The sequence below is a fragment of the Grampus griseus genome (genome assembly GCF_964374135.1).
Source record: "Grampus griseus genome assembly, chromosome: 11".
NCBI classification, from domain to species: domain Eukaryota; kingdom Metazoa; phylum Chordata; class Mammalia; order Artiodactyla; family Delphinidae; genus Grampus; species Grampus griseus.
The window spans coordinates 92857736-92881758 of NC_139005.1; the positions used below are offsets into that span (position 1 = coordinate 92857736).

At 48.6% G+C, this 24023-nt stretch overlaps 1 protein-coding gene across 4 annotated transcripts in view; it reads right to left on the minus strand.

Moving 5' to 3' along the window:
• PLA2G6 (phospholipase A2 group VI) overlaps positions 1 to 24023 on the minus strand; it is a 51281-nt gene that overhangs the window by 25125 nt on the left and 2133 nt on the right. For 2 of the 4 annotated variants that reach the window (XM_082665066.1, XM_082665068.1), the window contains exons 2-5: positions 17361 to 17749; positions 5686 to 5901; positions 4481 to 4664; positions 1302 to 1489 (exon numbers count right to left, since the gene is read on the minus strand). In XM_082665066.1, coding sequence (XP_082521192.1) covers positions 1302 to 1489; positions 4481 to 4664; positions 5686 to 5901; positions 17361 to 17659 — 887 coding nt within the window. In that variant the 5' untranslated portion in view covers positions 17660 to 17749. Of the gene's footprint in view, positions 1 to 1301; positions 1490 to 4480; positions 4665 to 5685; positions 5902 to 17360; positions 17750 to 24023 lie in introns of those variants that run through there. The other 2 variants (XM_082665067.1, XM_082665069.1) reach the window with 2 other exon arrangements.

Consider the following 24023-nt stretch of genomic DNA (forward strand, 5'->3'; position numbering starts at 1 on the left):
AAGCCAGTAGGGTGGCTGGAGCCAAGCTGGAGCAGGGCCACCGTGCCAGCCCTTGGGTATGGGAGAGCATCGCTCATCACGTGTGCCCATTCAGGTTGCAACCTGCAACTCGGTAACTGGGGGTGACTGGGGGTGGGAGCGCTGGGATTGTCTCCAACCATTCGGTCAAATCTTCCCGAAAGTTCTAGTTCATCTTGGCTGTACGAGGAAGAATCAAGGAAAGGAGGGTTTGTCCAAGCTTGGACCAGACCTTCAAGGGGACATCAATGCCCTCCAGGGGCCGAAAGGTGGGTGCAGACCCCAGAGGAAGGAAAACCCTGAGGGAGGGGGAGCGTGCCTGCCCCCAACCCGAGGGCAGCCCCTCTGAGCTCATTTCTTGCTGCCCGTCTACCACATGGCTCTGGAAAGTACTGGGCGACTTCTGTATCCCCTGTTCCGGGCTTTCTCTCAACCACCTCTGTAAGGCACAGTGCCCGGGACTGAGGGACCACCTGACTCATTCACTCACTCATTCATTCTAGTTACTGTACCTGCCGGGCAGTATTTTGGGATAGTCATCTCTTGTATCCCTCCTACACACACACACACACACACACACACACACACACACACACACACACACACACACACACACACACACACACACACACACACACACACACACACACACACACACACACACACACACACACACACACACACACACACACACACACACACACACACACACACACACACACACACACACACACACACACACACACACACACACACGGCACGTGGAGAAGAATTATCCTGAGACCAGGTTTCCCAGGGCTGGGGAGAAAGGAAGAAATGAGTGGTCTAGAGCTCCCCAGGACATGGGCCTGGCACCTGAGTTCCAGCAGGGCCACCCCCCAGGAAGGAGGGATGCCTCAGGCGGATGGGGCCCTGGGCCACCTTGCTAAGCATTCCTAGGTTTCGAGTTGGGCACAGAAGCTGCACCAGCACAGCAGCCGTGAAGGGGCTGTTCAGATCTGATGTGGTGGGAAGTTTAAGACTGTTTATCTCCAGTTTGGTAGAGGGAGGCTCACGGTCAGAAATTAAGGTGCATGACTGAGCAACTTTCAAAGTTCTATTCTCTGCACAGCAGAGCTCATGGACCGAGAGTGACACTCCCACACATTTATCAATACTTTCTTTGTACCAGGGCAGCCCTTGGCACCTAATGAGCCTGTGGAGGCCACTGCTCGCCTGGGCAGGGGGACTGGCCGCGCAGACGGGAGGCCCCTCGGATCACGTGGGGCAGGGCAGGGTCTTACCCCTTCTGGGAGAACTTCATGGCCATGTGGATGGGGTAGCCGCTGGGTCCCATGATGTTGCAGCGAGCGTTGCACAGCAGCAGCACACGGACCATCTCCTGCTTCCCCAGCTGGCAGGCCAGGTGCAGCGGGGTCAGCCCTTGGTTATTCACCTGGTTCACACCAGCCGATGCGTTCTTCCCTAGGAGCTGACAGCAAGACCTCGGGGTGGGCAGGCGCCAAACACAGCGAGGCCCCTGGCCTGTCCCTCTGCTAACATCCACCGCTGTGGCCGTCCCTCTCTGGGGCCTCAGGGGGAGGGAAGCTGGACTCCACGAGAACACTGACAAGAACTTCAAGAGAAGCCACCAGGAAAGGAGGCTTTGGGGAGAGAGAGAAGCTGACTGTGCCAGTATTGGCTGGGCCGCTGGTCTGGCATGACTGTGGCGTGTATGATACATTTCTCAATCAGGAAATGTAAAAGAGGTTGTACCTAGGATGGGCACTGGGGGTCTGGGTGGGAATGAGACTTGCTTTCCATTGCATACCCTTCTGTCCTGCCTAAATTTTTCAGCTACGTGTAGGTATTATTTCTTCATTAAACAAAACAAAACAAAACACCAGTATTAATAAAACAGCCATGAGGATTTTATTTCCTCGACTGTGGTTGAAAGCTGTTTCCCTGAGGTTCATTATGACCCCTGTGCACCCCTGTGACCGGCTGGGTCTGTGGACAGGCTAGGGACACAGCAGGTGCTGGCCGAGGTGCTGGCATCCAGGCCCGATTCAAGGGCCAGCCCCACCGCTCACAGCTCCGTGGCACCCCTCCCCGGGCACAAAACTTCGCTGAACCTCAGTCTCTTTGGTGAAGAGAAGAAGATAACGGCCCCCGCCCACAGAGGTTATCTTGAGAATTAACTAGAACACATAAAACACTGAGTACAGGGTCAGGCACGGGCCCAGCGGTAAAGGACAGCTATTGATAAGAGTGTGTACCCGCCCTCTGAATCGAGGCAGGTTCTACGTGCTGCTGTGCTGAGCACACAGTGGGGTCTCAGTAAGGGCAGAGTTCAACAGTGGGCATAGAATTCCCTTCCCTGAGAGCATTAATCATGAGGCAGGAATCCAAATTTTCTGGAATAATGTGGTCCCATTCTGATGCCAAGGCACAGAGAAGGATAGAACCTTTAGAAGAATCTTCTAATTCTAGGCAGTAAAATACTGCCCAGTATCTGCCGTTTCTATCTGATATATAAGGTAGTAAAATACTGCCCAGTATCTGCCGTTTCTGTCTGATATATAAGGTAGTAAAATACTGCCCAGTATCTGCCGTTTCTGTCTGATATATAAGGCAGTAAAATACTGCCCAGTATCTGCCGTTTCTGTCTGATATATAAGGTAGTAAAATACTGCCCAGTATCTGCCGTTTCTGTCTGATATATAAGGTAGTAAAATACTGCCCAGTATCTGCCGTTTCTGTCTGATATATAAGGTAGTAAAATACTGCCCAGTACCTGCCGTTTCTGTCTGATATATAAGGTAGTAAAATACTGCCCAGTACCTGCCGTTTCTGTCTGATATATAAGGCAGTAAAATACTGCCCAGTACCTGCCGTTTCTGTCTGATATATAAGGCAGTAAAATACTGCCCAGTACCTGCCGTTTCTGTCTGATATATAAGGCAGTAAAATACTGCCCAGTACCTGCCGTTTCTGTCTGATATATAAGGTAGTAAAATACTGCCCAGTACCTGCCGTTTCTGTCTGATATATAAGGTAGTAAAATACTGCCCAGTACCTGCCGTTTCTGTCTGATAATATAAGGCAGTAAAATACTGCCCAGTACCTGCCGTTTCTGTCTGATATATAAGGCAGTAAAATACTGCCCAGTACCTGCCGTTTCTGTCTGATATATAAGGTAGTAAAATACTGCCCAGTATCTGCCGTTTCTGTCTGATATATAAGGTAGTAAAATACTGCCCAGTACCTGCCGTTTCTGTCCGATATATAAGGTAGTAAAATACTGCCCAGTATCTGCCGTTTCTGTCTGATATATAAGGTAGTAAAATACTGCCCAGTACCTGCCGTTTCTGTCCGATATATAAGGTAGTAAAATACTGCCCAGTATCTGCCGTTTCTGTCTGATATATAAGGCAGTAAAATACTGCCCAGTATCTGCCGTTTCTGTCGATATATAAGGCAGTAAAATACTGCCCAGTACCTGCCGTTTCTGTCTGATATATAAGGTAGTAAAATACTGCCCAGTACCTGCCGTTTCTGTCTGATATATAAGGCAGTAAAATACTGCCCAGTACCTGCCGTTTCTGTCTGATATATAAGGCAGTAAAATACTGCCCAGTACCTGCCGTTTCTGTCGATATATAAGGTAGTAAAATCCTGCCCAGTACCTGCCGTTTCTGTCTGATATATAAGGCAGTAAAATACTGCCCAGTATCTGCCGTTTCTGTCTGATATATAAGGCAGTAAAATACTGCCCAGTACCTGCCGTTTCTGTCTGATATATAAGGCAGTAAAATACTGCCCAGTACCTGCCGTTTCTGTCTGATATATAAGGCAGTAAAATACTGCCCAGTACCTGCCGTTTCTGTCTGATATATAAGGCAGTAAAATACTGCCCAGTACCTGCCGTTTCTGTCTGATATATAAGGCGGCCTTTGCATCATTTGATCTACTTGCCTACAATTTTTATTTTTTATTTTTCTGCCCAGCTAATCAAAAATTTAACGGAAGGAGTGCCTTTGGTGCACATGCCTACAGGAGCCAGATGGAGTTTTGTTTGTTTTGAGTTACTGTAAAAAGTTAAGCTCAGGTCCTGCTGGACCACGGGCGCCTCCAGGCAGGGGCTGAAATTCACCCGGCCCAGGGGCCCAGCCTACAGTGAGTGATCAGGAGAAGCTGAACTAAACTGACTGACGGGACTAGACCTTGAGCTCAGTTTGCTGGGTTGGAGGACTTTCCCAGGGTTGTAGGAGCAAAGTGGCCGAGGATGTGTCTCCTTGACAAGCATGGGGAGGCAAGTGCCAGGTGGGGCTACACCCTCCAGGAAGGGGCTCAGGCCTCAAGGATCAAGGTGGGGACAGTGAGAGGCCCGGAGGGACACCTGAGCCCAGAGGCCCAAAGACAGCTGCGGCCGTGGTAAGGAGCGGCCAGAATCAGTCGCCCTGTCTCCACCCCTGCTCACCTGCAGCACTTGGGAATTGTCACTCTGGACAGCGTAATGGAAGGCGGTCTCTCCGTTGTTGTCCGTGACGTCCATCTGGGCGTGGCAGTACTGCACCAGCTCCACCAGGATCTCCCAGTCGCCCTTGCGGCAGGCCAGGTGCAGGGGAGTGCAACCCTCCTCATTCTCCCTGTTGTTGGCGCAGCTGCAGGGGAGGGCCGGGGAGGTGAGGGGTGTGGCACGAGGTGGGCGGGGCACTGAGAAAGCCAAGTGCAGACGCAGGGGAGGTGGGGGAGGAGCCCAAGAGCATTCGTGCCCTGCTCAAGCTGGCTGGTTCAAACTCAGGGCTGAGTCACAATTTACCTGTAACTGATGTGATCTGTATCGGTTTTTAGTTCAGTTTGCACACCTGTATGAGGGATGTGCCCTAGGGCCACACCAGCCTTAAGTGGGCAGTGGGCTGGCATAGGAAGAATCGCAGAAGGCAGAAATCTCACCAACCTCGGGCAATTCACTGAACTTTTCTAGGGTTCAATATCCTTGTCTACAAAAAAATAAAAATAATACCTGCCACGCCTGCCCTAGGAAATCGATAGAACTGTTGTGAGATCAAACACCATTCTGTCCAAGATCGTGCCGGTAAACTGTAAAAGGCAGTGAAGATCTTTGAGCTTTGGGCCCGGGAGCTGCACCAAGCTGCCTGAAGCAGAGAACTGGAGGCGTGGCTCCCTCAAGGCAGGATGGGGAGCTCGAGTCCTCTGGCTGGCACGGGGCCCTCCCCAGGGGCATGTTGGCCGAATAGACATACGAGACTAGCGTTCCAGCTTCCAGAAGGGCAACCAGGCCTTTGGAAGGAGACACCACGGATCTGAAGCCTCTTCAGCCCTCTGCAGCTGAGTGACCTTGCACAAGTCACATAACCTCTCACTGGGATGACACTACTTCACGGGCATGTTGAGAGGATTCAAGTTCATGGTGGGTATAAAACAGCTACCAGGGGCCTGGCACCTGGCAGGCACCCCAGAAATGTTACATTGTTCCTTCTGACTTTAGTCAGCATTCCCCTGCTCTAACCCAGAGGCAGTGCTGCCCCTTTTGAAGTCAAACGTTCTGGGCAACCTTTGAGTTTATGGAGGGGAACTGAGGCTGGACTGAGACTCCCCATCCACACCCAGTATCCCCAGGGTCCTGCCCTCCTGCCCCACCTGGCCAAGCCCCCCGCCCACCTGATGATGCGGCTGTGATGGAAGCACTCTCGGATCCCCAACTCCACCGCCAGGTGGGCCACCGACCAGCTGGGGTGGTTGCGGATGAGGTCGGTCAGCTGCTGCAGGACCTCGACATGCAGGATGTGGTTGGAGCTCTCGTAGAAGGGCGGCAACTGGGAAGAATACTGCTGGAAGTTCACCAGGGCATCGGCCTCTGTCTCCAGCTGGAAGAGCCTGAGGAGCCAGGGCAGAGGAGGAAGACACAGAAGTGAGCCGGGAGGAACCCTTGGCCTGTGCCCTTGATGGAATCTGAAGACTTGTGTCCCTGCAAACAGGTGCCTGCCTGCTTCCTGCTGTGGACTGACCTGCTCCAGCTGGACTCCCTTCCCCCACCATACACACACACACACACACACACACACACACACACACACACACACCCCTAAATGGAGTTGGGGCTTTCTTTTTTTTTGTTTTTGTTTTTCGGTACGCGGGCCTCTCACTGCTGTGGCCTCTCCTGTTGCGGAGCACAGGCTCCGGACGCGCAGGCTCAGCGGCCATGGCTCACGGGCCCAGCCGCTCCGCGGCATGTGGGATCCTCCCGGACCGGGGCACGAACCCGCGTCCCCTGCATCGGCAGGCGGACTCTCAACCACTGTGCCACCAGGGAAGCCCAGGGCTTTCTTTTTATTTGAAAAGATTTCCTTTCCTTTCTTTCTTTTTCAAAAAATATCATCACGTATATTTCCACAAGCATTGTTGCAAATCCATGGTCCAGCATGAAAGCAAAACTCCCCAGGCACATGAAGAGATAAGAAAACATGAAAGATGGGACTTCCTTGGTGGCCCAATCATTAAGAATCCGCCTTCCAATGCAGGGGACGCAGGTTCGATCACCGGTCGAGGAACTAAGATCCCACATGCCGCAGGGCAACTAAGCCCACGTGCCGCAACTACTGAGCCTGCACGCCACAACTAGACAGCTTGTGCGCTGGAACTACTGAGCCCCCACACTCTGGAGACTGCACACCACAACTAGAGAGGAGCCAGCGTGCCACAACTAGAGAGAAGCCCGCACACCACAACGAAGAGCCCGTGCGCCACGACGGAAGATCACACATGCCGCAACTAAGACCCAGTGCAGCCATAAATAAATAAATATTTTTAAAAAAGAAAATATCAAAGAAAACCAACAGAGACAATATACAAGAGAAACAGATCTGTAACTGGGGGGTCTACTAATACTGAAGTTACCTGACACAGACTTTAAAATAACTATGACAATATTAGTATAAAATAGAAGATTTACAATTTTGGCAAAACACTTTAAACTATATAAAAAAAAAGAACCAAGTGGATATTGCAGAATTTAAAGATACAATTGCCAAAATTAAGAGTTCAGTGGTTAGGTATAATAGCAGATTGGACAACGCTGAATAGAAAATTGTGAAAAGGAAGATAGGTAAGAAAAAAGTAAACAGAATAAAGCATGGAGAGACAAAAGCTTGGAAAATACAGGAAACTAGATAAAAGACATAGAATATGTAATGAAAAGATCTAACATACATATAAGTGGAGATACAAAAACAGAATAGAAAAAGAATTGTACAGAAGCCATATTTGAAGAGTTAATGACTATGAATTTTCCAAAATTGATGGAAAACATTATTCCATTAATTTAAAATATTCTATAAATCCTCCTCTACCCCCTCCCGCCAAATCCACACTTACATTCCTCCCACTGAGCCACTGAGCAGTGGGAATTTATGTGTCTTTACCCTTTAACCTGGCTTTGTAACTGCTTTACCAAGAATATGGCAGAAGTGATGCCATCCTAGTTTCTAGAGCAAGGATTTAAGAGACTGGAAGCCTCTATCTCTTTTTTCTTGGGACCCGGCCATCATACCACAGGGAAGCTGAAGCATCATGGAGATGACTCTTGGACCCTTAACCCTGGATAAACTTAACTCCTGGACCCTTAACCCTGGATAAACTCCCAGCCAACAGCCAGTACCAACTTGCCAGTTATGAGTCATCTTAAAAGTGGATCGTGCAGTCAAGCCACCCCAGCTAATACCATGTAGAATCAAACTGAGCCTTTCCCACTAAGCTCTGCTCAAATGGCAGATCTGTGGGCTAAATAACTGATACTGTTTTAAGCCACTAAATTTTGGGAGAGTTTGTTGCATAGCAACAACTGAAAATGACACATGTTGGTCAACATATTGTAACGTAGCAATAACTGACATATGTGCCATGTAACAACGCTGAAAACAAAACGCAAAGAGAAAACATTAAAAATAGCAAAGAGAGGGCTTCCCTGGTGGCGCAGTGGTTGGGAGTCCGCCTGCCGATGCAGGGGACGCGGGTTCGTGCCCCGGTCCGGGAAGATCCCACAGGCCGCGGAGCGGCTGGGCCCGTGAGCCATGGCCGCTTAGCCTGCGCGTCCAGAGCCTGTGCTCCACAATGGGAGAGGCCACGACAGTGAGAGGCCCGCGTACTACAAAAAAAAAAAAAAAAAGCGAAGAGAAAAAATGTTTTCAGAGGGCAACCATCAGACTCAACAATGAAACTCAACAATGGAAGCCAGAGATAATGAGATGACATCCTTAAAGGGCTAAAAGAAAATAAATGCCATGGAGAATTCTACACCCAGGAAAAAAAAACCAAACTTCAAGTATGACGTTGAAATTAAAATATTTCACTAGTCAAACAAACAAATGCACCAGAGAGACAGACTGACTGACTGTGACATTAGCAGACCCAAATAAAAGGAAATACAAAAGGATTTTCTTCTGGTAGAAGAAAGTTGATCCTAGATGGATGGTTAAAGATGCAGGAAAAAAATTAAGCACCATGAAAATGGTAAATATGTGAGTGAATCTAAATAAATATTGACAGTATAATGCCTTGTTGGGTTTAAAATAAAAATATTAATAAAAAACAATATATGGCATAGAAGTCTGGAGTGGGATAAATGGAGTTAAAGGGTTCTAAGACCCTTGTATTGTTCTGGAAGAGGCCAAAGTACCAATTATACTTCAGTAAGGCCAAGGATGTGTGTTACAATCTCTAGGGTTCTATCAAGAACTGTGAAGGGTACCATACGACCCAGCAATCCCACTACTGGGCATATACCCTGAGAAAACCATAATTCAAAAAGAGTCATGTACCACAATGTTCACTGCAGCTCTATTTACAATAGCCCAGAGATGGAAACAACCTAAGTGTCCATCATCGGATGAATGGATAAAGAACATGTGGCACATATATACAATGGTATATTACTCAGCCATAAAAAGAAACGAAATTGAGTTATTTGTAGTGAGGTGGATGGACCTAGAGTCTGTCATACAGAGTGAAGTAAGTCAGAAAGAGAAAAACAAATACCGTACGCTAACACATATATATGGAATCTAAGGGAAAAAAAAAAAAGGTCATGAAGAACCTAGGGGTAAGATGGGAATAAAGACACAGAACTACTAGAGAATGGACTTGAGGATATGGGAAGGGGGAAGGGTAAGCTGTGACAAAGTGAGAGAGTGGCATGGACATATATACACTATCAAACATAAAATAGACAGCTAGTGGGAAGCAGCCGCATAGCACAGGGAGATCAGCTCAGTGCTTTGTGACCACCTAGAGGGGTGGGATAGGGAGGGTGGGAGGGAGGGAGACGCAAGAGGGAAGAGATATGGGGATACATGTATATGTATAGCTGATTCACTTTGTTAAAAAGCAGAAACTAACACACCATTGTAAAGCAGTTACACCCCAATAAAGATGTTAAATAAATAAAAGAACTGTGAAGGGTTTCAGATTTTACCCTACTTGCAAACTAACAAGTTAGCCTGACACAGTTTCATGGATGCTGGCAGAAGACACAAGGTTCCTGCATGAAGGACAAAGGGCAATTTATTACTCACAGCAGTAGCATTTGTGCCAGAGTATCAGCATTTGCGCCTATTCCCTGAGATCCATTTCCCAGAGGGTGACATGAAGAGGGTCAGGTGACACCTGCTCATGTTGCATTAGAAGACAGAAACCCTGAGTGTAGGGAACTTGAATCTGTTATAATCATCAGTGAGAAAATCTGTCTAATCTTTGCTCTGGAGGAAAATATTATCTTTATTATATAGAAGAGTAAGCAAACCTACCCTTTGCTCTAGAGATAGACTCTACCTCTATCTTCCAAGGCTGTTCACAATACAAACATGCTTGTAAAGACAGTACGAAACAAAACTAGTCAGAGCCTCTGCTTGTAAGATGTACAGAAACACAAGAGACCCAAGGAGAACTACCTCCCAAAAGCTATCATTAAAAGATAATAATAGAGTATAAATCTCCAAGCTAATAGAGACGGAAAAATAGAATAATAAGAAAACATTTAATCATAAATTGCAAAAGCATTATGCCAAGGGAAAAAACTCTGATTCATAAGACTACATGCTGTATGATTAAAAGATAAAACTATAGGGATAGAAAGTAGATCAGTGTTGGGGCTTCCTTGGTGGCAAAGTGGTTGGGAATCCGCCTGCCAATGCAGGGGACACGGGTTCAAGCCCTGGCCCGGGAAGATTCCACATGCCGTGGAGCAACTAAGCCCATGCGCCACGACTACCGAGCCTGTGCTCTGGAGCCCGTGAGCCACAATTACTGAGGCCCACGTGCCTAGAGCCTGTGCTCCACAAGAAGAGAAGCCACCGCAGTGAGAAACCCACGCACCGCAACTAAGAGTAGCACCCATTCGCTACAACTAGAGAAGGCCTGTGCGCAGCAATGAAGACACAACACAGCCAAAAATAAAAATAAATAAAATAAATAAATTTATTAAAAAAAAAAAAAAGTAGATCAGTGTTTGCTAAGGGCTGTGGTGGGTGCAGAGGCATTACTACAAAGGAGCACGGAGGAAATTTGGGGGATAACAAAAAAGTTGTGCATCTGTATTGTGGTGATGGTTACATGAGTGTGTACCTTTATCAAAATCCATTGAATGATACACTTAAAATTGGTAAATTTTATTTTTTGTAAATTTTATCTCAATAAAGCTAAAACAAAACAAAAACCAAAAAATAAAAAGAAGACAAGAAAGAAAGGAATAAAGAAAAGAAAATAGGTGGAAGAATAACCAAAAAAAAAGCAAACAGTAAGACAGTAGATTTAAACCCAAATACATCAGAATTACATGAAGTATAAATAGACTAAATGTTCCAAATAAATATAAGAAATAACAGACTGGATAACAGGGAAAAGAAAAGACAACTACATATTCTTTACAAGATTAAAATTATAAGGAAATATATAAATACTAACCAAGAGAAACCTGGTAAAGCTATATTAATATTAGAAAAAGTAAAGCTTAAGGTAAAAAGCATTGCTGGACACAAAGAGGGACAATTTGTAATGATAACAGTTTCAATTCACTAGGAAAATATGATAATTATGTATCTAATAATAAAACTCCAAAATAAAGTCAAACTTGACAGAATTAAGAGAACTAGACAAATCCACAGTCACACTGATAGATTTTAACATATTCTACTAGTTTCTTACACAAAAAGCAGACCAAAAAAAAAAAAATCCCTATTGGATATAGAACAATTAATAAACTTGACCTAACAGACATATATAAAGCACTATTCCCATCAAGTACAGAATACACATGCTTCTGAAACACACACACAAAATTATAAATATTGGTCCCATGCTGGGCCATAAAGCAAATCTAAACAAATTTCAAAGACCTGAAACTATTTAGACTATGTTCTCCAACCATGATGCAATTAAGCTAGAAATCGATAACAAAAAGATAACGAAAAATTTCCCATATGTTTACAAATTAACCAAGATACATACAAATTATCTACGGTTCAAACAAGAAGTCACGGTAAAATTTGGGAACTACCTTGACTCGATGACAATGCAAACATCACATATCAACTTTGTGAGATGAACTTCCACTTCTGGCTATGACAGAGGAGTTTGTACCAGACTAGCCTTCCTGGTGAAAACAAATATAAAGGCAGGATTAAATTCAAACAAATATTTGAAGGTTCTGGAGAGAACCAAACGCAGGCAAGGCATAGCGGGCCAGGATTTTGAGAAAAGGGAAGCACACTGAGGTATGCCCCACATTTTTACTCAGGGAACTGAGGGAAGCCCCACGTTTTTATTCAGTTTAAAATAAAAGAATAAAGGTAAAATATAGTCATTTTTAGAGACAGAAAAACAGAGAATCCACTGTCAGCAGACTTGCACTAAGAGACTTAAGCAGAAAGAAAACTATCTCAGATGGAAGCAACATAATGCAGGAAAGAATAAAGAACACTGGAAAGGGTATTACGTGGGCAAATCTAAACTGACTGTGTTTTGGGTTTTTTTTTTTGGCCATGCCACACAGCTTGTGGGATCTTAGTTCCCTGACCAGGGATTGAACCTGGGCCCTCAGCAGTGAAAGCATGGAGTCCTATCCAGTGGACGGCCAGGGAATTCCCTGAATTGACTGTTTCTAAGAACAATAAAAATGTTTGGGGGTATATAGATAGAAATATTTACATATATATTTAATTAAAATGAAAATACATCACAAAAAGTTGATGAGATGGATAAATGGAATTGAAATATTCAAAGGTTTCTGCATTGTCAGGGAAGTGTCAAAGTACCAATTTAAGGTAGACTGTGGGACTTCCTTGGTGGTCCAGGGCTAAGACTCTGCATTCCCAGTGCAGGGGGGCTGGGTTCCATCCCTGGTCAGGGAACTAGATCCCACATGCTGCAACTAAGAGTTCACATGCCGCAGCTAAAGATCCCTCGTGCCGCAACTAAAAAAAAAAAAAGATCCCACACAGGGCAACGAAGATTCCACAGGCTGCAACCAAGACCCAAAGCAGCCAAATAAATAAATTAAATTAAAATATTTTTTAAAAAGGTTAGACTGTAATAAGTCAAGGGTGCATGTTGCAATTTTTAACTACTTAAACATGAATAAAACAGCTCATGGACAGGGGAAATGGCATTAGTATACATACAGCAGCATTTGGCTTAAACATGGTCAAAAGTTGGTTCTTTGAAAAGACTTTAAAAAATCAATAAACCCCTAACAAAACTCAATGAGAAATACAGAAAACCCGAAGTACCATCTTTTCAGATTCTTCAGATGTTAAAAAGAATAAAAGAGGACATTATGAACAACTTTATGTCAATGAATTTGACATTTCTTGAAAACACAACATACCAAAACTGACACAAGAAGAAGGAGAAAATCTGGTAGTCTGGTATCTATTAAAGAATTGAATACATATTGAAAAGCTTCACACAAAGGAAACTCCAGGCTCAGATGGCTTCACCCATGAATTCTTCCAGACATTTAAGAAAGTAGTAATATCAATCTTAAACAATTTTCAGAAAATAGGAGAAGGATTACTTCTCAACTTTTTTTATCAGCCAGTTAAAGCTGACACCAAAACCTGATAAGAATGTTTTTTAAAAAGAAAATTACAGGATAATATCTCTCATAAACACAGTGCTGAAAATCCTAAACGAATATTTGATTTGATCTAGTAATATACAAAAGGGATGTTACATCATGACAAGGAGAGATTTATTCCCAGAATGGATGGCTGCATTAACGTTTCAAAACCAACCAATCACCCAATCAATGTATAATTCACCACACTGACAAAATAAAGGAGAAACTAATGAGCTAATACATGCAAATCTCAATTGTTTCAGTATGAGCATCTGATAATATACAACACCCATTCGTGACTTTTTAAAAAAGGAAGCTCTTAGAAAACCGAGAATAAAAAGGAATATCCTTAATGCAACAGACAGGATCTGCAAAAAACTTAGAACAAACATCATGCTTAATGGTATGATGTTGAAGCTTTCCCTCTTGAGACAGGAATGAGATAAGGATGCTTGCGTCACCATTTTACTCATCATTCTTACCAGTGCAGTACGGCAAGAAAAATAAATAATAAGTATAAGGACTGGAAAGGAAGAAGCAAAAACTGTCATTATGTTCATGATGATATGATTATGTTCTCAGAAAACCCAAAAAGTCCTACAGATAAATTATTAGAACTAATAAATGAGTTTAGCAAGGTTGCTGAACACAAGATGAATGTACAAAAGATCAACTGCCTGGCTATACAACAACAAACAGGTAGAAAATTAAACTTTAATAAATATCATTTATTAGAACATCAAAACATGTCAAACACTAGGAATAAATCTAACAAAATATGTCCAAAACGAATGTGCAGAAAACTACAAAGAATTATTGAGAGAAATTAAAGAAAACCTAAATAAGTGGGAGGGTATTTCAGGTTTTATAGTCTGGAAGACTAGACAGTATTAAGTTGTCAATTCTTTTTTTTTTTTTTTTTGCGGTACGCGGCCTCTCACTGTTGTGGCCTCTCCCATTGTGGAGCGCAGGCTCTGGACGCGCAGGCTCAGCGGCCATGTTTCACGGGCCCAGCCCCTCCGCGGCATGTGGGATCTTCCCGGACCGGGGCACGAACCCATGTCCCCTGCATCGGTAGGCGGACTCTCAACCACTGTGCCACCAAGTTGTCAATTCTTACTGAACTGATCTATAGAGTCAGTGCAACACCAATCTTAACTCTCAAGAGCAGAGGCTTTGCTTCTTTCTTTCTTTGCTTGTTTGTTTTGTGCGTGGAACTTCTTTGTCCCATAAAAATGCAAAGAGTTGAGAATAGCCAAGATAATCTTGAAGAAGAAGGAAGTGAGAACTTGTTCTACCGGATATCAAGATTTATTATGAAGTTACAAGGCAGCATTGTATTGGTGCAAGAAAAGAAAAATAGAACAGTGACTAGAAACGAATTCATTCCTACAGGGAGGGATGCCTGGATTTATGTCCAATGGCATTCTAGAGCAGTGGAAAAGAACAGTTTGTGATAAAAGGTCCTGGGAAAACTGAATCTCCAGCTGAAAAACAAGAAAAAGAAACTTGAGTCCTATTTCACACCATACATTAAAAAAAAAAATATTCCAGGTAGATTATCAACCTAGTTGTAAAAGCAAAACAATAAAGCTTCTAGAAGATAATATAGAAAAATATCCGACTTCCCTGCTGGCACAGTGGTTAAGAATCCGCCTGCTAATGCAGGGGACACGGGTTCGAGCCCTGGTCCGGGAAGATCCCACATGCCGCATGCAACTAAGCCTGTGCGCCACAACTACTGAGCCTGCACTCTAGAGCCCGCAAACCACAACTACTGAGCCCGTGCACCTAGAGCCCATGCTCCGCAACAAGAGAAGCCACTGCAACGAGAAGCCTGCGCACCACAAGGAAGAGTAGCCCCCACTTGCTGCAACTAGAGAAAGCCCATGCGCAGCAAGAAAGACCCAACACAGCCAAATAAATAAATAAGTAAATAAAAGGATACATGCACCCCAATGTTCATGGCAACATTATTTACAATTGCTAAGATATGGAAGCAACCTAAGCGTCCATCAACAGATGAATGGATGAAGATGTGGTACATTCCATACAATGGAATACTGACTCAGACCCAGGCCCTGTCCTTCCAGAGCTCTGTGGTCTGGTGGGGGAGACAGATGTGCAAACAGACATGTGGCAATCCGTGGCAAGAGGGGCAGACAAAGGTACAGACACTGCTGAGGGAGAACAGAGGGGTGAGCACAGGCTCACAGAGCAGGGACTCATGAGTCGCAGGCCAAGGAGTGCAGGAAGAGCATTCTTAGCAGATGGAAAAACAAAGGCAAAGAAAACGTGTAAAGAGTGCAGGTCTGTCCGGGGAACATGAGTCTGACACAAGCCCATGTACCCCACATTGACCCCACTGAATGCCGGGTCCTGATCCACCTTTTCTGGCTACTGCCTGAGCCCCTCGAGGGCAGAGACCTGCCACTGGTGGAGATGGGCTGTGGGCTGGATAAACAGTGAACGGGCAAACCTTAGGGTGTGTGTCCAGGCAAGGTCCCAGCACAGAGGGCCTCAACAGTCAGTCGCCTTTCGAGAAGTAAAGATCACGTGTCACACACGCTTTGATCATTCCTCCCAGGATTCCTGGGAAGTGCAGCCCTGCTTCTGCTGAGATACCAGCGAGGGGCTAGCGGGCTTCATCAAACAGCATATGTCACAAATCAATGTCAGCAGTAAATGATTAACTCGTACCAGGAAGAGAAGTATGGACGTTATCACAATGTACACGGCGGTGCTACAAGTGACCACCACGGGGCTCACCCCAGAAGAGCCAGGCGCCTGGACCATATGTCAGGCTGGGGGCCCAGGATGGGCCCAGCTCATCACACTGCAAAGCGGCCCGCCTGGAGGAAAAGGAAGAGGTGGGCTCTGGAGCCAGGATGTCTGTACCCCAGCTCTGCTATGAGTGGCTTTGTGACCTCAGGCAAGTTACTTAACTTCTTTGAGCTTTGTTTCCTCCTCTGTAAGAAGGGGTCAATAATAGCCCTACCTCTGGGGACTGTGGTGAGACAGAGGGAGCTAACAGTTAGACCAGCACCTCACACATGCACTAATATAACGCGATACTATCATTGATGCCGTCTGTATCAGCCGGCGTCCAACTCTCCACCCAAAGGGGTGTTGTGGGACTCCCAGGCCTTAGGGAATAAAACCTGAGGATTTGGAAGACCCTGATCCCCTCCCCCAGCCGGAAGCTCTGCAGTTACAGGACAGGAGCACCTCTACCTGGAGGCTGGAAGCAGGACCCTCACACCTCCGTCCAACACACTTAAGTACTTTGGGGACAAAGCCCTCCAGGCAAGTAAAGGAGGAGACTTAAAAGACAGAACCTCGGCCCCCTGAAGAGGAAGTCCAGTACACCAAGCCTTCTCTCCACAAAGTGCAGGGTGTTCGGAGCAGTGGAGAACCCCCCACGATGACTACCCCCAGTGAAAAGCCCAGGGCTCTGGCACAGTGCCCCCATCCCCCCAACAGCCCTCACTCCCAGCGACTCCCAGGCCTTGGCATCACCATTTCTGCAGCTCTTCAGAACCTCTGCTCCAGCCTCCCACCCTCCATCCTCCATCCGCACCTCCCAGCTCACTCCCTGGACGACAGGACAGCCAGATGGGTGAACGAATGAAGCAGGACCATCAGCCGTAGCCCAACTCAGCCCCGGTCTGCCAAGCTCCCTGGATCCTGCATTTGGGGTCCTTGGTCACTCCTCTCCCCTTTTCCCAACCGGCCCTGCAGCTGCTCAGTTTCCTCAGCCCTGTCCTGGATTCCTACACGTTCCTCTAGCCCACGGAGGGGGGCCCAGCATGCCCTGAGAAGAGCAGCTGTCCACCCCTTGCAGGCTCCCCTGAACAAACGTCAGCCAACCAGCCCCTACAAGGACAGTCACGCCTTAAGGACCCAGGGCTACAGGTGATCCCTGGGCCTTCCCCGACTTGACCTTCTCGGCTTCCCCATCCTTCCTCCCTCCCTCCATCTGTATGGGTCAAGCCTCGAGGGAGGCAACAGTCCTCCAGCCCCAGCCCCTGCTGCCGGGACCCTGATGGGCCGGAAGGTGTCGAGTCCAGGAAGCCCCTCCCTCCGTTTTAAAAGCAGCCCCACCCCCAACAGACCCCTCAGATGTCAACCTGAAGAAGCTGCTCTCGGCCAAGGGACCTCCAGGCTGAGACCTGGGAGGAGTCAAAGGACAGAAGTGTGTGTGGGGCAACGGACCATCACCCACCGGAATCCACTCTGGGGGTTCCTGGGGTTGACCAGGATGCAGTCCCACGTGCGACTGGGAGCGTTCTGGAACAGACACAGCTGCCTTTCTTCCCGGACCCGGCCGCTCGAGCTGTAGTCCGCCACGTCCACCTCCTTCACCCGGAATGGGTTGGAGAACAAGTTGGTGACGCCGCTGAGGGTGCTGACCAGGCGGCCAAAGAACTGCATCCTCCGTGGGGCCGGCGGGGAGGCCCCGCCACCTTCCCCCTCAGTCTGGAAGAAAACGGGGTCTCTGGTCAGCCGGGCTCGGTCTCCCATGCGCACCTCACCTCACACGGCGGTTTCCTGCACGGGCACCCAGGTGGCTCCCCACCAGCGCTGCTCCCCAGATTCTGGGCCTGGAGGGACCTGGAAAGGAGGGGAAAGAGAGAGAAACAGCACTGAGTGGGAGGGAAGAAGGGTTGATGAGAAGTTCCAGGGCTGCCACTGTGCACAGGTGACCAGCACTGTCCTGCCCCCTGACGCAGTTTCCCCAAAAGAGACTCCGTTTCCTCATCTGCAGTGCGGGGCTGCTGTGATCAAAGGAGATGGCAGACATGAACGCACGTGATGGGTGACACTGCCCTGTGCAAACGGGGTGTTCTCACTCTGTAAAGTATGGAGTTAACTTTTGGGAACTCAAAGAGCTTAGCACTGGTCATTTGAATTCCACAAACAAAACCAGTGTCCCCTCTCTACTGGACGCCACAAAGGGACCAGGGTCATCTCACACTCCATCGGGGGCATTTGTCTAAAACCTTTGGCGCCTGCTACCACGGGCTTCCCAAAGAGCTCTGAGAGAACGCCAGAGCAGCCCCTCGGAAATGAACATGAACGTAAAGACTTAGAAACACTGCCATAGGTTTGGGTGGAAATTTTGTTTCCTACCCACAGGGTCACAGTTTCTGCTATGGAAACTGTCCCCAGTTTGGGTAACAGAATCAGATGCCTCGTTATTTCCTGGGTTCCCAGAAAGCACACTACCTTCCTCAGGCAGTGCCACCAAAGCTGCATGACAACTGGCTGGAGGCCACCCCTGCCTCGGTGCCAGGATGTCACCTGCCAAAAGAGCAGGTCAGCTGCAGGCCAGAGCGTGCGAGTGTGGGCAGCGCGGGAGAGCGTGGACATGTGAGTGGATACTAGTCATACCCTGGCCTGTGGGTGGAGGGAGGAGCGACGTTAGGGATGAAAGGAAAAGCAAGAAGCCTACAAAGGATCATCTAAAAAGGCAGTAAGCGTCAACAATAATCATCACACCAGGAGACGCTTACTAAGCACTCACTAGGCAGCAGGCCCTGAGCTAAGCACTGCACGTAACTGTCTCATTTAATTCTCACAAACTGTATGAGGCAGATGGCCAAAGCACACCATGCAGCTTGGGAGCAAAACTGCATTCAAGGGCTTCCCTGGTGGCGCAGTGGTTGAGAGTCCGTCTGCCAATGCAGGGGACAAGGGTTCGTGCCCCAGTCCGGGAAGATCCCACATGCCGCGGAGCAGCTGGACCCGTGAGCCATGGCTGCTGAGCCTGCGTGTCCGGAGCCTGTGCTCCGCAACGGGAGAAGCCACAACAGTGAGAGGCCCGCGTACAGCAAAAAAAAAAAAAAAAAACTGCATTCAAATCCCAGCCTCACCACTGACCAGCTGTGTGACCTTGGGCAAGTTACTTAACCTCTCTGAGTCAGTTTCCTCAACTGTAACATGGGGATCACAACAGTGCCTAATAACAGTACCTGCCAGATAGTAACTTTCAACAAACATTAGCCCTCTTTAGTTCCATCACCCCCTTTTACAGATAAGGAAACTGAGGCTTAGAGACCATGATTAAAGAGCTTTGAAAACGCTGTGAAGCTTTGTAATGTCTTTCCTTTTTTGATGTGGTGTGAGCAGATTGTGAGAGTCAGTTTCTCCTCCTTTAAAACGAGGACAACGCTCGCCTCTCACGTGCGGTGAGGATTAAATGAGAACGTTCATGAGGATGCTTAGACCTATGTCAAGGTCCTTCTTTCTTCCACACTTGGGAGCTGAAAGGACAGAGGAGCTGGGTACCTGCGCCTTTCCCCACAGCCAGGGGAGAGGGGCTGGGACCCCAAGAGAAGGCATGGGACTTGGTATCCGGAAAAGAATTCCCCCAAAACAGAACACATGGCATGCACGGAAATATGCTTTATAACAATTTCTGTTTTGACACAGAAATGGAAGCAGCTTCAATAGCCAGCATTAGGGGAACTGTAAGTTACGACACGTTACCCCCCAGACACCGTGTGCTCACTAAAGGCCGCTGCTGAGAAGGCGGTAACAACTCAGGGAAAGCACGTGGCGTCGTTATAGGCTCGGTGGCAATGAGTCCATGATGCTCCCTGTGCTGTTCTGAGCTGCGAGCTCGGCCTGCAAAGCCACTGCAAAAAAAAAAAAAAAAAAAAAAAAAAAAAACCTGATAGAAAACATGCCAAAATACTAAGGGTAGATGAGAGTATTAGGTTTATGGGCAATTTCTTTTTCTTTCCCCTATTTTCCAAATGGTATAGAAAATTATTATATTATTTATTTATTTTTTTATTTTTTGTGGTGCGCGGGCCTCTCACTGTTGTGGCCTCTTCCGTTGCAGAGCACAGGCTCCGGACGCGCAGGCCCAGCGGCCATGGCTCACAGGCCCAGCCGCTCCGCGGCATGTGGGATCTTCCTGGACCGGGGCACGAACCCGTGTCCCCTGCATCGGCAGGCGGACTCTCAACCACTGTGCCACCAGGGAAGCCCAAGCCCTATTATATTTTTTAAAGAAAGTGGGAGTGGGCTTCCCTGGTGGCGCAGTGGTTAAGAATCCGCCAGCCAACGCAGGGGACGCAGGTTTGAGCCCTGGTCCGGGAAGATCCCACAGGCCGTGGAGCAACTAAGCCCGTGCACCACAACTACTGAGCCTGTGCTCTAGAGCCCACAAGCCACAACTACTGAGCCCAGGTGCCACAACTACTGAAACCCGGGCGCCTAGAGCCCGTGCTCCGCAGCAAAGAGAAGCCACCGCAATGAGAAGCCCATGCACAGCAAGGAAGAGCATCCCCCGCTCGCTACAACTAGAGAAAGCTGCGCACAGCAATGAAGACCCAACGCAGCCAAAAATAAAAATAAATTTAAAAAAAGAAAAAAAGAAAGTGGGAGTGTAGGCTGAGCCTCTGGGGCCTGCATGTGGGGAGTCGGGGGGCGTGGGCGGGTCAGGCCTGGCTTAGAAAAGCAGCACAGAGGCTTCCCAGAGGGCAGGCCGCAGCACCAGGAGAGGCGCTCACAGGGAGCTGGGGAGTCGGGAGCAACCAGCGCCCACGGCCCACCTGGGTTAAGGAGGAGAGTCACCATGAGGGTCCAGCTGGATGGAAGGCAGATGCCCCGCCCCAGAGGAGAGCCTCCCTCCTCAGGGTCCCCAGGGCTGGTGGCGAGGGTGCCCCCCACACACACCGACAGCAGCCTGGCCCCAGAAAGGACAGGCCTGGCCCTCCTCCAGCCTTCCAGGGTAGGCGTGAGGATGAAATGACACAGTGGAGGGAAAGTGGGACGCTGGCCACTTTGGGCACACAAACAGTGGCCACTGTCATCACGAGGTGGAAGAAAGGAAATGAAAACCCTGGGCCACATCCTGGACCGACTGTAACAGGCTGGCCTCGTTTCTGTCCCCTTCCTCCTGTCCCCGCCACCTCTGACCCTGGAGCCCAAGTTCTTTCCGGCATAGCTGCAGGGATGGGCGCTGGGCTGGGGGGCAGCTGCCACTCGGAGCGTGGAGGGTCCCTGCGCACACGACCCCACCTGCACCCCTCCCCCCACCCCCTACCCATCCCCGTCCCCTGCCTGGACTGTCCTCCCTGCCGTCTTCACCTGCCCCAGAGCCTGCTTTCAAGAAAGGGCTGTCAGACAGATGAATAAACCCCTTCTCATCCTTCAGGATTCAGTTTACGTGCCACCTCCTTCAAGAATCACACCCTGTGCCTCCCCTCCTGCCAGCCCCAGGCGCACGTGTGCCGTCCTCCGTGCCCCACCCCGCCCAGTGCACGCCCACTGACCACTTAGCCTGGGATGGTGATGCCGTATCTGCTGGCTGGGGGGAGGGGGGCCCATCCCCCCTTTATGGGTTTATCCAAGCACCTGGCATGCTGTTCCCGTCTCACAGTGGGCATAACGTAAATGTTTGGTGAATGAATGAGAACAAATGAATAAACCAGCTGGAGGCCCCGGGGGGCCAGCACCTCTGAGGCACCCCTCCCTCCCTCCCTCCTCTCTTCACCCTGTGCGGTGGTAACACACCACACGTCCCATTCCTCAGCCACTCTGACCACAACAGAAATGCCCAGGAGCTCACCCCAGCACAGGGCATCCCTTACGGGGCACCTGCTGGGCTTTGATCTGGAAAATTCCATGCTTGAAGCTGAGCTCATTCATACTCCAGACAGGGAAACTCGTCAAGCTCACTGCTGGACCAGAGGGGCAGGGTGGCCGCTCAGGAGGTGCGTGCCAGGACAGCCGGGCCAGGTGGCTGACCTCACGGGACGGGCCACATGGGGATTCTGGAAGCACACACAGAACTGCTTGAGTTGGAAATCAGGCTTTGTGAGCCCCAGCTGCTTATGACAGGATGTCCCATGATTGGAACGACTGGCACAGGACAGCCTCCGGTGCAGCCGACGTCACCCCCGTGCCCTGCCCTGGCAGGACGGGCTGAGAACACAGGGTCAGATCAGAGCACTCCGCCTCCCCTGACCCCCGCGGACTTCCTTCCTGCAGCGCTTGCCATCTGCACCTCCCAGCCCACGAGCGCATCACTGCATGCTGGCCCACGGCACATCCTCTCACAAGGCCACCTCGCTTTATGGCTGGCAGGGGGTTTTCACGTCTGTTAGCTGCCTCAAAGCTCACAAATGCCCATGAGACAGGGGCAGTGCGATCGCTATCCCTGTTTGGCATACGGGGCAACAAGGCCCAGAGAGAGGAAATGGGAGGCGTTGCCTGGCGACTGGACTCACGCCTTCTTCCTCGGACTCCTGACAGCACTAGCAGAGAGCCTGCACGGAGCACGCAGGCGCTCAATTAGTGCACGAGGAAAGACAGGATGAATGTAGGCATCAGGTGAAACGCCATTTCTACCTCTCATCCGAGCATCTGGGCCTCCAAGGCTGCCTCCAAACAAAACATCCCTCCAAATGCTCACCCTGACCCCAGCTCTTCCCAGACTCTTCCCTAAGCCATCGAGGAATGGGGGAGGGCTGGCTCCTGTCACCTCGCACCCAACAACACTGCCCCATTCATCCAGCGCCCACTGAGCACCAGATGCCTCACCAAGTTTGGGGGTAACGATCATATTTATTCCTCAGAACACTCACAAAAGAAGGCATACTTCTTCCCATGTTACACACAGGGAACTGAGGCACAGGAGGTGATGTAACTTGCCAGGATCTGAACCCAATTAGTTGGAATCCAGAGCCCCAGCTCGTAATCCCCAAGCAGCCTTCAGGAGGAATCCCGCATGGAATGTGGCTGAGTGAGGCCTGATGTGCAGACCCCCGTGTGCCGAAAGCCAAGGCCCTCGTGGAACAGTGCACCGCTGTTCACATGGGCCAGAGCAAAACGGCCTTTCCGAAAAGGAAAAGTGTCTCTTTCACTCACTTTGTTTAGCTGGACCACAGCTGGAAGCAAACTGCCCAGAACTGCTGCTGGAGTTCCCCAGCATGGGAAACCCCAATGACTTTAGGACATTTTGGGGCTGGTGGCATGATACAGGGTGACCGTTTTACGATTCACTCTAGAAATATTTATCAAGGACCAATCCTGTGGAAGGCACTGTTACAACTGCTGAGAACACACTAGTGAACAAAACAGATTAAATCCCTGCCCTCCTAGAACTTCTATTTTAGAGGGGGCTGTAACAAAGAAGACAAATAGGCAAAATAAAGACAGAGTTTCAGAATGCTGATTAGATGCCAAGGAGAAAAATAAATGAAAGAAGGGAGACAGGAAGTGTCCATGTGGAGATTAAAATTTTAGATAGGGTGAACAAGTCCTCACCAAGAACTTGACCTTGAATAAAGACTTAAAAGAAATGAGGGCAAAAGTCAAATGGGTACGTAGGTGGAGAGTTTTCCAAGCAGAGGGAAGAGCATGTGCAAAGGCCCTGGGGCTGGACCATGCCTGGTGAGTTCCAGGAACAGCAAGGAAGCCAGTAAGGTCAGAGAGGTTAACAGGGAGCCAGGCAGGTACATTGAGAGGAGAAGCTATTACAGGGCTTAGAGCAAAGGAGTGATCTTAACTCTGGCTGGATGCGGGGTGTAGAGAGGCATCAAGGATAATCTCACAGGTCTTCCCTGGTGGCGCAGTGGTTAAGAATCCACCTGCCAATGCAGAGGACACGGGTTTGAGCCCTGTTCCGGGAAGATCCCACATGCCACGGAGCAACTGAGCCCGTGTGCCACAACTACTGAAGCCTGTATGCCTACAGCCCATGCTCTGCAACAAGAGAAGCCATCGCGATAAGTAGCCCCTGCTCGCCACAACTAGAGAAAGCCCACACGCAGCAACGAAGACCCAATGCAGCCGTAACTAAATAAATAAATGCATTTTTTAAAAAAAGGATAATCTCACAGCTTGAGCCAGAGCAACCAAAAGAATACTG